This window comes from Cyanistes caeruleus, chromosome 11 (assembly GCF_971803275.1).
Source record: "Cyanistes caeruleus chromosome 11, bCyaCae1.hap1.1, whole genome shotgun sequence".
NCBI classification, from domain to species: Eukaryota; Metazoa; Chordata; class Aves; order Passeriformes; family Paridae; genus Cyanistes; species Cyanistes caeruleus.
Genome location: NC_141711.1, coordinates 5149611 through 5163025, shown reverse-complemented (window position 1 = coordinate 5163025; position 13415 = coordinate 5149611). Strand labels below are relative to the sequence as shown.

General features: G+C 39.9%; 1 protein-coding gene across 2 annotated transcripts in view; it reads left to right on the top strand.

Annotated features, from left to right (window-relative positions):
* Positions 1 to 13415, top strand: part of TAFA1 (TAFA chemokine like family member 1) — a 218301-nt gene that overhangs the window by 198295 nt on the left and 6591 nt on the right. For both annotated transcript variants that reach the window (XM_086845647.1, XM_023935161.2), the window contains one exon: positions 11576 to 11700. In XM_086845647.1, the coding sequence (XP_086701773.1) occupies positions 11576 to 11700 (125 nt within the window). The remainder of the gene's footprint in view (positions 1 to 11575; positions 11701 to 13415) is intronic.

Below are 13415 nucleotides of genomic sequence, written 5' to 3'. Positions count from 1 at the left end.
GGAGAAATCACTCACACAGGTCGATTGATCGAATGAGAAGTCAGATACTGTAAGTGGTGCTGGAAAGAATATCAACCCTGAGAGTCCATGGCAGATCAGCCTGAGCAGTGCTAGGGGATTTCTTATATGAAATTAAATGGAAAAAACAGAACTATATAAAAAATGGCAGCGCTAGAATAGCAAAAACTTCTCTGGATAAACTTCTCTGGAAATTCTCTTCTGGATGGAAGAGAGCTTCCTATTAGAGCCCTCAGTTTTGCAGTGTTGGTGGGTAAGAGTCCCTTTGTGGACATTCCCACCTTTTGGGTCCCATTCTCTGTGCATTGCACATTATAAATGGCAGGTGCCAGTCAGGACAGAAGGGGTTCTGCAGAATTTGGGTAATGGATAATTAAATTGCTTAAATAGAAAAAGATATCAGGAGAGGAACCCCTTCACCCTGTGCTTCTTTCTTAATTGTCCTGTGTTCAAGGAGCCTCGTGAGGTGGACACATGGATCCCACGACAATTTGGTGAAGTCAGTTTGTGGTCATGCAGGATGGAGCAGGAGTGGTCCTGCTGTGAAGCCTCAGTGTGACCCAAGTGATGGGATGAAAGCAGGGCACTTGCAGAGATGGGCTCAGCTCTCTGAGCAATGACAGCTCAGATCAGCTGCACACAGCCACTCTTTACAGCTTTCCCAGCGCTTTCCCATCGACCTGCTTCTCTTGTTCATCCACCTTCTCTTCTATTGGTGATCACTATTAAAGCAGAAAATCAGAAATATGAAGTCTAAGGACTGCAACATAATGCCCAGAATTAGTGGGCTCACTAGGTAATTATTTTCCTATTTTAGCAAGTATTTTTGAAGATTAATATCTAGAAAGAAAATCCACCTATTTCAACCTTTTTTTCTGTTCTTAAGTGCTTTAAAATGATGGAGGGAGTATTGTAAAAATAAAAAAAAATATATAAAATCACAAAATTCCATCTAAAGCTTTCTGTTTGATTTTCTGGTAACTAGAGCAATTCCCAATGTCTTTGTTTAGCTATTTGTCTTTTCAGGGCTCCTGTTTGCATACATTTTGCAACTGGCAGAGCTGAACTCATTCTGCAAAACCTTTTCCACTAATTCATGCTCATAATTGTAAAGAGCTTGTGCTGGGCACGCTCAGGCTCCACGTACATTCATTTTGTATGAGCAGTAATGAGATCAAGTAGAACAAGGACAGATGTTTGTGGAAAACAAAGTCCCTTTTGTAGTGATGAGAACAGAGCTGAGAATCACCTGAGCAGAGTGGCCACGAGATTCCTGGAGTACCTGGAGTCTGAGGCTCTCAGCTCCTTCCACCTTCTTATTTTTTCAAGAGCGCATCTTGTGCATTACAATGGAAATAATGATCTTTGTATAAATTCAGGATTATTCACTCCAAGGACAACAGGGTAAGGTCATTGTATAAATTATTACTAGCAAAGAGTTACCTAGAAGAAATTAAACCCAGGGCCTCTTCCAAGGCAGAAAAAAAAAGGAGGAAAAACATCACTGTGAATCGTAGAATTTTGATCTTTTAAAATGGTACAACTCAGAGTTAAATTGAACAGAGGCAAAAAGACATGAGCTGTGCCAATAGCAGCGTGGCCATGAAATTTCAAGTGCCCATTAAAAGACTTCTCAGCTCTGTAAAAGGTCTCAGAGTAAATAAGCATTATGAGCACTGAAGGAAAACATAATTTCAAAAGAAAGCTTGTCAGTTAAGGTCAGTTTAATATCCACACATGAATTTCACTGTTTGTAAGTCTTGCTGATAAGCTTTTATAATTGAGTTACTTCTCTTATTCCATGCATATTGAAGCAGTAATTAAGCTATGATATGAAATACAAAATATGGTGTGCTCAATTCATCAATTTTTGTTCAGTCTCGCAGTTCTTGTTCCAATTGCACTGGTATTGTTGCACTGAAATATCTCCCAATCTATCATGTCAAGATTATGCATGATGTAATTTGTAATAGCAGCTAGGGATTTGTTTACAAAAAACAAATGTTCCTTTAATCTTTGAAACAAAATTAGACTTGTCTTACATCACAGAACAAAGATAGCTGAATGAATACAACACTTTTAATAAATCAGTAATTACCTTGTGTAGTGCCAGTTGGATTATTTAACTTGACCTTTGAAAACAGCTTCTTCCACACAGATTTTGAAATGTGCTCTCCTGGACTGTGGAGATATGAGTGCTCTAAAGGTGTGTTATTTATGCCACAGCAGTTCCCAGTTCATGGAAGAGAATTTGGACCTTTTTGTCTTTTCCCAGCAGAGATAACTGCGAGTTAACTAAACCAGCTCCTCAAGAAATGTGCAGGCTCTGCCTTTTGGTACCACTGTGCAGAAAGCAGCAAGCACCACCTGCAAGTTCAGAGTGCCATAATTAGAACAATAAAACCTCCCTTTGTTTTCCTTTCACATGGAATTGTCCCTGCAATGAGAGCACAGTGCCCCTGACCCCGTGCAGGGTGGGTTTGGGTTGGTGGAGGTCTGAATGAACAAGTTTCTGTAGCTGGACTGAAATGATCTGGTGGGTACAGACAGCAGCAAAAGCTCCCACCCTTCCCTGGGATTTTGCTGCAGGAATCTTCCAGGTCTGATTATTATCCTTTTGCCATCCTTTTTAAGGAGAGAATAGCAGATGGCTTCATGTATTTCACACCTCTTAGCAGTCTCTTTTCCCAAAAACTCCTTAACATCCAGCTTTTAGGAGAAATATAGAATCATTGAATCCCAGAATGGTTTGGGTTGGAAGTGACCTTAAAGCCCATCCAGTCCCACCCTCTGCCATGGGCAGGGACACCTCCCACTCTCCCAGGCTTCTCCAAGTCCTGTCCAACCTGGCCTTGGACACTTCCAGGGATGGAACAACCACAGCTTCTCTGTGCCAGGGCCTCCCCACCTTCACAGGGAAGCATTTCTTCTCAATATCTAACTTAAACCTGCTCTCTTTCACCCTTTTACTGCTCAGGTTCTTTCATGTTTTCAGTTCTTTTGCCACCTTTCCTGCCCTCTCTTGCTTTCTCCAGCAGCAGGTACCCATCTGATCGCCCCTACTCTTGCAGAGACACTTGGAATCTCAGCCACATATTTCAATATTTTCTCAGTTTGGAGTTCCAGCCACAGGTCTGTAAAGGACAGAGAACTTAGTATTTTTCGCAGAGGAAGAGAGGGAAAGTATAATAGCTTGCACTTCAAAAAGAAAGCCAAAGCAAAAACCATTTGTCACTGGAAAAGCATACACAAATTAAAAAAAAAAAAAAGGTGTTTTTCATTGACTAATGACACATAACCACATTATATCATTTATTTCTGTAGATTCAATGCAAGAATTTTCTATGTATATTTATTTGAAGGAATCTTCTCTGTTAACAAGAGTTTTTTCTGGTAATGAGAGAAACACTACACAATTTTTACCCAAGTGGTACACCAGATTTTAATTTCATAACTGATAACCCTCTAATATATTATGCATGCTTTGTTATGCCTTATAAATGCATTACAGTTATATAATTTATTCATTTCCAGTGTTCTTTCATAGTGCTTTGCTGCTAGGCTGTGATTCTGGCACCTCATTCAGTCAAAATTTCATGATAGACTTTCACCCTTCCGAGCCCATTTCACAGCTTTTCCCTTCCACATCCCCAAACCCAACACCAGCAGCACAGGAGCTCATGTTTGAGCAAATGGCAGCTTTTATAGACACCAGATTTGGTCTAAAGTCTGTAAAAACTGAGGTTTTGGGTTTTTTTCCCTGTTTCTCCAGTAACTGTTGGATCACACGCTAAACACAGATAGTTGGTTTATATATATATATATATATACACACACACACATACATACATATATATATATATGATTTAGGGTCCCAGCAGCCATTGGAGGAGTAACATTGCAAGGCCACCCACAAACCCCTAATCTTCATCTCTTCATCTCACAGCCTGGCACATCTCCCTCTGCATTTTAACTCATTAATTTACTTTATTATTAAATTATTATTGCATGAAGATACAATTCTTTGATGAAACACCAGTCCTCAACTCTGGTCTGAAACATGCCTGTGAATATTTATAAGTAGTTTCCTATTGTCTTTCCAAATATGTTGCATTTCATTAAATATATAACAATAAGATTAAGCTCTCACTGGGTTATCTGAAGCCATTCAAAGAGGCTGTAAATCACATTGCTTCATTGCACAAATATTTTAGCAGCCTCCTCTCAGCCTTGTTCTGCAGGGAAGGGTGGATTCAGTTCCAAACTTCAGTAATAAATAGCAGCAATGGGTTTCCCTAACCTTCAAAAGAAGCCCAGACAGGTTGGGAGGGCATCCTCAGTCACCTGCATTCACATCAGCTCCCTGAATGTTGGATTTCATGTCCTCATCAGCCTCATTAGCCCTCATTAGTGCCAGCAGGTTGCTCTCAAATTCCCCACTCTCTTTGCAGAGAGGTTATGTCAGCCACCAATAAACCCACACACATAAAACTATAAATAAAGTTGGCAGCTTGATGCTTGCTTTGGATATCTGTTGCTGTGCAAGAGTTCAGGAAATTCCAAGAAAAAATATAAGACTGTGTTCTAGCACTCTGGAAGGTCATGGAATACACTGTGCACTTTTGGGGAGACAAGTTTATCATACATGATTTATTTTATCATTTCATGTCCTTTCTCTCTGCCACAGATATCTGCAAAAATCTGTTTTGTCGAGGCTTGCTCTGCCTTTCCTTTGCAGAAATCGAGTTTCCTGATAGATAATGCGCTGAGGGCTCTGTTAGAATATCAGCTGTGATCCATGACTTTCAGAGAAAAAGTGTCAGGCTTTAGTCATGTCTGAGTTCAGTGCAATGTGGAATAATTACAGCTCAAAAAAAACTGCCACGCTTTTTGAGTGCAGGATTATCAAATGAGAACAGGGTTGAGAGCCAGCTGCCAGCACAATTGGGAGCCACTGGCATCTCCTGAAGGAGTGCCACAAGAGGCCTCCCAGCCTGACAGCTTCTTGCTGGCTTCATTTTCGTATTTCCTAAAAACCCAGACTTTGAAAAGATCTCACAAGTTGAACTGTGAGGGGCTAAGAAACATTTTAATTTCTTTTCCTGGTCATTGCTGCTGCGATCTTCCCGACTCAGAAAATGGCTGTGCAAATTCTACAGCTCTCCTTGAGCTCTGGGTGCTTTACCTGTGTGCCAAAAACCAGCAGACCTGACAAATCCTTGTGCTTTACCTCTGAACATCTGGGCATGCCTTAGAGGTGCTCACACACCTGGGTTCTGTCGCTGCCAGTGACATTCACTCATGAGGAATCCTGCTCCTACTTCAGCCACATCCCTAAGGAGCAGCTGTTTCCAGAGGTGCAAAGAAAGGGACATGGAAAAATGACAAAGCTGCAGCACTTGATGTCTCCCAGTCTGCATTGAGGGACAGAAATTCCTTGGCAAAATCTAAGCTTTTTTTTTTGTGGGAAATCTGTTCTTTAATGGACCATCTCCATCCAGCTCAAAGGTAGGAGTGCGCTTAAGGGCCTTCTGGCAGCACTTCACATCATTTTAATGTTATAATTTATTTTCATAGTGCCTGAGAAACCCATTCTTCAGGCTGTACAACTGGAGAAAAAAAAATGTCAGTCCCAACCTCCTGTAATTCAGTGTTAAAGTTCAGCAGGGCAGAAGAGACAGAGAGAAACATACAAGGAAATACAGCAAGAATAACTCATCCTCTAAGTAAATAAAATTGCAAATGGCAAGCTGGTATACCAAGGAGATGATTTACCTGTAGTAACAGAGAAAGTGAGAAGCAGAGCTGGGATTAAACAAGCATTGAGAATTTCTGCTTCCCAGGCCACCACCACCTCTATTGGTCACATTGTTAGGAGGGAAGCACAAAATGTGTTTATGTCATTTTTCCTAATTTACCTAACAGTATGTTGGCTGCTAGGAAATGGCAATGTAAGTGTTTTTTCACTAGTGACTCTTCCCATGCTGTTGAATTAGCACCCTTTTTTGCTGGTTTATGTGGATCTTAAAAGGAAATTGTACATGGATTCTTTGCATCTAATCTGCCTTTTCCTATTTAATGGTGCAGCCCACAGTGTTGTTCAGACATGTAACACAGTCTTAAAAATACCTTACTCTAGCTGCTGAATATTTTGTAATGGAGAATCAGGAATTCTGAATGGAAAAAAAAAATTAAATCTTCAATTCTTTTAATTTGGTCAGTGAATTAATAAGACATTAAAAAAAAAAAAAACCCTGGAGAATATCACAAAGATCAGAGTGTTAAAAAAAAAAGTTTAGTTTGCTGATGTCTTTTTAATGTTTACTACAATTAAAAAATATTAAATTAACTCAGCAAGACTGAATTTGAGGCAATTAGATGTATGAGACACCACTTGCCAGACTGATTGCACTGTGCTTGTATTTTTAATGGGAGAAATGTCCATTTCCCAGAGCTATGAGAGGTCTGTTATCAAAGTCTGTGAAGCATTGCACTGCAGGAGCATTAGACTGATACTTCTAAAATTGAGTAAGATTGAATTAAAGCAGAGTTTGATAGTTTGGACTCCCTGTAGGAAACATCCTGCATTTCTCCCAGATAGCAATATTCAACCTGAAATCTTTTGTTTTGGATTTGTATTCTTTAACTCATCAGATTGCTCCTCTACAGCTCCCAGAGTGGCTGCTATCTCTGTCTGATTATGAAATACATAACCCTTCAGATGACACTTCCTTTCAGTCCAGTTTTCTCATCCTCCCAGAAAGTGTGTTCCCACCCCTGTAACTCATTCTGCTCCCCATGACATCCCAATAAACTAAGAGAAACTGCATGTCTCATTCAATTCTCTGAGATTTTGTTGTATAGGTGAACACAGGGTTACAGTTTTTCCCATTCTAGTTTATATCTTTTTTTTTTTAAAAAAAAAAAAATAAAAAAAATTACAAACTGCTTGAAAGATTTTACCCACCTCTGTGCTGTTGCTATTGCCAAAATCTCCATCAGCACAAGAATCTCTCATAGGGAGTTTGAACTTTCCTTTAATCTAATCCATTTAGAAAATGACTCACAATATATTGAATAAAGAGAAGAAAATTGATATCTTTTCATTAAGCTGACAAAGTCTTTTTCACTTCTGACATCTGTGAAATGTGTTCTCTATTTAAATTTTATTTATATCAATCTTGGCTGGTAGAAACACGATTAAAACGGAATGCTCTGTACTTACAGGGAAAACTTTCCCTTCCTGCCATGAGTGTCATACTGGTTTTGAAAATGAGCTTCTTATTCCTTGCAGTAACACAATACCTATGATCTGGAGGAACCACAATCTAATATCTCCATTCCGTTGTATTCTATTTCTATATAAACAAAATGTGTGCACTTTATCACAGGCAGAAAGAGAGCTGCTGTGGCTTTATAATGGCAACAGCAGAAGCATCTTGGAACATTTTAATACATAGCTTGTTCCTTCTAAACTGTTGAAAAATGCATGATGATACTTTGCTCTGTTTTCATATTTCAAGTTTCCATAAACATGAATTAAAGTTATCTATTACTTTGTGAGGATGGTCTCATTGTTACATTGTTAAATATAATGTCTTTATACTTATTGCCATATAGACTGTCATATTGTTAAAGCAGTTTCCTAAATGCAAATGCAGAAAAGTTAAGGAGGATTTTATCTGCAAAACAAAACCAAAAAATTTGCATTTTCTCTACAGGCAGGAGTAGCAAAAATGACAGAAGCAATTTTCTGTGAGTGTCTGGGCTGTGTGTGCACATTTCCTCTGTCCATGTCCTGTTAATCACCTGTAAAATGGCTTTCAGGAACTGACTACCTTCAGTTTAATGCAAGAACTTGAAGACTGAGAAATGTGAAATATAATAAATTCAGGAGTTTCAACAGGAAGCTTTAATCAAATGGATTGTGTATTTTTTCCAAACTTTGTTGTACTCGAAGAAGATGATTGAACAATTAGTGTTTGTGTGATGATTTGATCTTTTAGGTGTAGATGTATGAAGGTGTTCAGTGCATTTCTACTTCCCCTTAATAGAATACTTTGACACTGAAATTCAAGGGGAAAGCTTTTCCCCAGCCAGCTGTCCTCATGCATCACAACTTTGTGCTCCAGATGATGCACAAGAGCAAATCAAAGCATGGTCACTACCTTTGTGCAGCCTCCAAAGGGTCTCATGAACTTTGAAGGCTGAATCCCACTGAATCCAAGCTAAACTGGCAGCTCCCTGCAGTCCCCTAAGGCTTTGGGCATTATGTTTGGGAACAAATGTATTTTAAAATGCAATAGAATTGTGTAAACATGAGAAAATATAAGCTATTCTATTACTTTTTCCCTGTATTCTATCTGATCTTCAGATTTCTTATTTGTAGTTTGTCTGGAGCCCATGATTTGCAAATGCCATTTCAACCAAATGCTTTTTGTGTGTGTTAATCCATGCAGACTAAATACATCAAAAGTTAAATATTTTCATCAAAATTATTCTATGGCTTTGCAAACAAAGATTTTTAGAAAGTGTCAATTGGGATGAAAAAGAAACCTCGAGAATTTATTGAAGAAAGTTATTTTTTTCCCCATCTCCATTGGTGATATGTTAGGAGTAAAATATTCTTATAAAAGAGGCATTTTCTTGAAAATAGTTCAGATATAAACAATCCCTTATTTAACCTAGAAGGTGATGGGGGAAAAAAGACAAAAATAAAGCACTGAAACCAAACTTAAGCAAAGCAGGAGTAGTCAAAGCTCTTCTGTTCCATGTCCTTTTCCTTTCCCCATGGCAGAGGGATCTGTCTCAGTCCATTCACCCTTGCATGAAGAAACCCTTGTTCTTCATGTACTCCCCAGGCAGTGAGAAAAGCACGATGAGACGCACTCCAGAATGCTCCAGGTGTCTAATTCAGCATGATGTGAGCACTCACAGCCTGTGCTGCCTGGTGATTAACAGGAATCTCTAATTCTCACCCAGGATGAGTGGTTTGGGTCACTGAGACTCAGGTTCATCGGGATCTGGGAGGTCTTGAATAAAAACCACACTGAGGGGAGCATCTTAATTTGGGCAATTCCCTCTCCCACCCAACTGCTTCAGCTCATCTCAAAGTGACAGAACCTAAACACAGAGAAGCTGCATCATTTCCCTGGGGAAGGTTTCTCCTCTCCTCCCACAGGTGGGCCCAATCTCAGGTGCTGCAAACTGTGATTCATTTTAAAGCCTTTTCCTTCCTCTTTGAACAGAGCTGGAGGTGTAAAACTTTGAAATCAAGTAGAACTCAAAGGATCAGCAGTTCCCAAGAAAGACAACTGGTCCTAAAGATTAAAAGGCTTTTAATAGAAGAGAAAACCTATAAACACAAGATTCAAAGAAAGTAATTTTCTTTGGGTTTTGGATGTCCCTGCCATGGTATGCACCTGAGGACTAGACCACAGTGAGCTTTGTAGTGCTTCAGACTTACAAAGGATTTTGCCTGATTACATATTAGAGACAAAGAGGAGCTTTTCATCTGCAAATTTCCCCCATTACTTTCTCCAATTATAGAAGGAGCCTGATCTTCAGCCCAGGTGAGGATGCTCACTGATGGACACTTGGGTGTGATTGCACTGGAATCATAAATCAATAAAAATATATATGTATATACTAAAACATATTATATATACTAAAAGTGGTGTACTAGACACCACTACATGAGTCAGTTGCCATTAAGGTTCAGCCCTGACTTTGCATTTGATTATTTTTCAAGGCCAAGATCTGAATATTTGGGCTGTATTTAACAGCATTAAGAAGCAGTGAGATCATTTGTATTTCTGTGAGCAGCACTGCTCCTCCACGCTGCCTGTCAGTCTGTACTCACCTCATCTCTCTGTTTTACACCGTCAGCTCCCCAGGCCAGGGCGTTCAGGTTTGTGGGTTTTAGTACCTGGCACGGCAGGATCCTTCTCCGCGGTTATTTAATGTTGCAGCGCTGCTCCCAGTAAATAATGATGATCACCACTTTTGATTCCGTGTCACGGGATTCTTCTCACGCATCCTGAGGATGCTCTGCTCTGATGATTGCTGTGAAGGCCAGTATTTAGCAGGATATGGTTTTTCAGTTTGCTCACTGCACAATCTATTATTAGAGCACGGATTCAGCCCTCACGCCTTTTCATGCATTGCAAAGAGAGATCTTTTTTCTCTGCTGTTAGCAGCATTAATGATTCCCTTCTGAAAAAGGTGTGTGAATAGCATCATTAAACTGCCTTGCCAGCACAGGTGTAAAGGGCTCTTTTTGTGTCTTGTATTTATAGAGAAATGATACATTTTATAATAAAAATCAGACACAAGCTGTGGGAAAAAACAGGAAAGACAACACTGAGAGCTCTATGATCATTGTAAGGCACCTCAAACTGAACTATTCTATCCAATTTTTTATTCAAGAATTTAATTATAAGCTCTGTAATGCCCTTAAATCAATGCATGCACAACAGGGCATTTTCCAGAGCTGAATGGCAGTCAGCTGGTGTGTATATATATTAATATATATGTATTAGGTAGGCAGCTGCTTCAAAGGTATTTTGTGGGCTTGAAGCAACCATGAGGGATGATATAAATGGGTTAAGCATCTCTCTTTGAGTGACTGTGCAGAAAGCTTTGACAGGCTTCCTGAGTGCAACCATGAAATTAATTCTTGCCAGAGAAAGAGCCACTCATGAGCCAACTCGTCACAGTTGCAAGGTTAGCTAAAGTTTATCAAAATCCCCAGACAAAAAATGTCATTAAGATACAGTTAAGGATATAATAAGATACCAATTCCCAGGCAAGAAACTTCATTAAGGTACATTCAAGGTTGTAAACACATGTGCCAATTAAAGTCAAACAACTGGATCCAAACACTGCCGTTATTTACAATGTTAAATATTTGGAAATTAAAAGTTACTTTTAGAGATAATATGGTTCCTATAAAATTCATAACTGTGTTTCAACAAACAGCTTCTGCTGCTGTTCATTGTCACCTTACCCTCTGTTTCTAGTTGTGGTGCTCCCTGTGATGCCGTATTGGGAAAGCTAAAAGTCTCCATGGGTTCAAATAATTCTGGACAGATTTGTGGTAAAAAAAATCCACCTGTAAGTCCTGAAAGCAAAGCAGACATAGTTTTATGTGGAGTACACTGAACCAGAAGTCCTGAAGACATGGAGAATATTCTGAGGAAAATCTCCTCAGACTTGTTCTTGTACACATCCATGAAGATGAGATTGGCACTCAGGGGCAGGGGCTGTTGGGCTGGACAGTCCTTTGGTCTGCAGCAGAACTGCTGCCATCACAGCATTCCCTGCAGCCACAGCATGGGAAAATGAAATATCTCCTGTGTGAGGAGGCTGTGGCAAGCAGTGCACTGTCTTAGGCAATAAAGGATGCCAAACAAGTAATTAAATACGAAATCCTTATCACTAAACTCCGGTTGAAGGGACACTCTGCCTTTTATCTGCAGTGTTAGACCCTTGAGATATTATTTAATTAGATTTGGTCATTGTAACATAGTTGTGAACATTGTCTTTTCTCTTTTAGCTTCTATAGTGATTGGGAAATGGTGGTGTGAGATGGAGCCCTGCCTAGAAGGAGAGGAATGTAAGACATTGCCGGATAATTCTGGATGGATGTGTGCGACTGGCAATAAAATCAAGACCACCAGAGTAAGTTTTCTTTCTGTCTGCACCCAGAAGGTCTTAACAGGAGAGGGAATCACTAATGACTGCTCACCCATGTCTTTTCCATCATCATGCCTGCTGTAAAAGTCTTAAAGACCACTGTCATGATCACCCAGTGCTTCTGGCCATAATTTGGTGAAAATTCACACAGATCAGGCTGGTCAGCTGGGTCCAGGCTCCAACCAGCAGGCTGGAGCTGCTGAATTGCCAGGTCACCTTCTTACAGACATTGTTACTCAAAATACCCTTAATGCACATCACTGAGTCCCTTCCTGGTGGCTAAAGGGAGAATATTAGCTCGAGGGAATTTCTGGGTCCTGCATCCATTCCTTGGTGGTTCCAGGCCACATCTGGATTAGCAGCTGTACTCTAAAAGCTCTGCTTTGTAGCAGAGGACTCAGCTCCATGTTTGCACTGCAGGTCTCACTCCAGAGCAGCTCCAGCCCCACGAACTCATTAGTGACAAACTCTTGAGATGCTGCAGGTTCAGGTAGCACAGGCCAACAGGTGACGACAGCTTTCACCACACCATGCCAGGAAAAGGCAGAGCACTGCAAAGAGAGGGTGTGAATGAGCTGCCTAAACTCCCACGATGAGATTACCTTGGGAATAAAAGTGTTTTTCAGAAGTAGATTCTAGCTTTTCTTTTGTGTTGTGCAACTGTTTCACAACCATTGTCTTAAAACTGTCACTTCTACCTGTATTCAACAATTTTAATTAACTCATTTTCATACCATAATTGATTTTTTTTTTCCAAGAAAATTACATGGTTGTCAACTCAAAATGCTTTTATAAATATATAAATTTTCATTTTCTGTGAACTGGAAAATGGCTTTTGAAACCTGCTAAATGAAAAAGAGCAAATTTTCAAGATTTTTTTTCCCTGTTTGATAAAAAATTCTACATACATGCCCAGCTGCTAATTCACAGGAGTACGCAGCACAGTGTTGTGATTTCCTGACTTCTTCCTTTCTCTTCAATCCTAACTCCAGTCATTTTCTATATCTTCTAGGCCTTCTGTTGAAGGAGGAGAATTTACCCTAATTGATCTCCATGCCACCTGAATCCTTTTCTTTCCCTCCATAGGACCTACTCCAGGATGAATGATTTGTACTGCAACCCTCATTTCTGGAGCAGAGCCTTCTGCCAACACATTAAATTATCAGGAGACCTACTGACTTAGGAGGTTTTCTTTGTAGGAAGCAGTAAGTGGCCCCCAAAAACAAGATCCAAGTGATCTCTTTGTCACCTCCCAGAGAAAAGGAGGAAGGATGGAGGGAACTGGGATTCCTTGACTCAGTTTCTTTCTGCTGCAAATCTCTGTGTGCCCACAGCTGATCTCTTCCCACTGCAGCACCACTGGAAGGCTGTTTGTTACTGAATGTGCCTTACAGTGAAATTAAAAACTCCCAGACCACAAACTCGCTATATGTCTTTTCCAGTGAGGAAAGTGGGGAGTTAAAATAGAAGAAAGTGATGTAGAAGAGCTAAGAAGAAACATGAAGTATCTTATACAATAATTCAGCCCTTCTGCAGTCTGTCTTCAGGTTATATAATTGAGGAATTGCATTTTCTTTCTTCAGTGAAGCTGTCCTTCTCTTAACTCCCCCAGTTCTCATCATATAAACTAGTTTTAGGCGATAGAAGTGATTGCTAGAAATTTAGCAGCTTCATTAATATGCAGATGTATGGTCCAATCT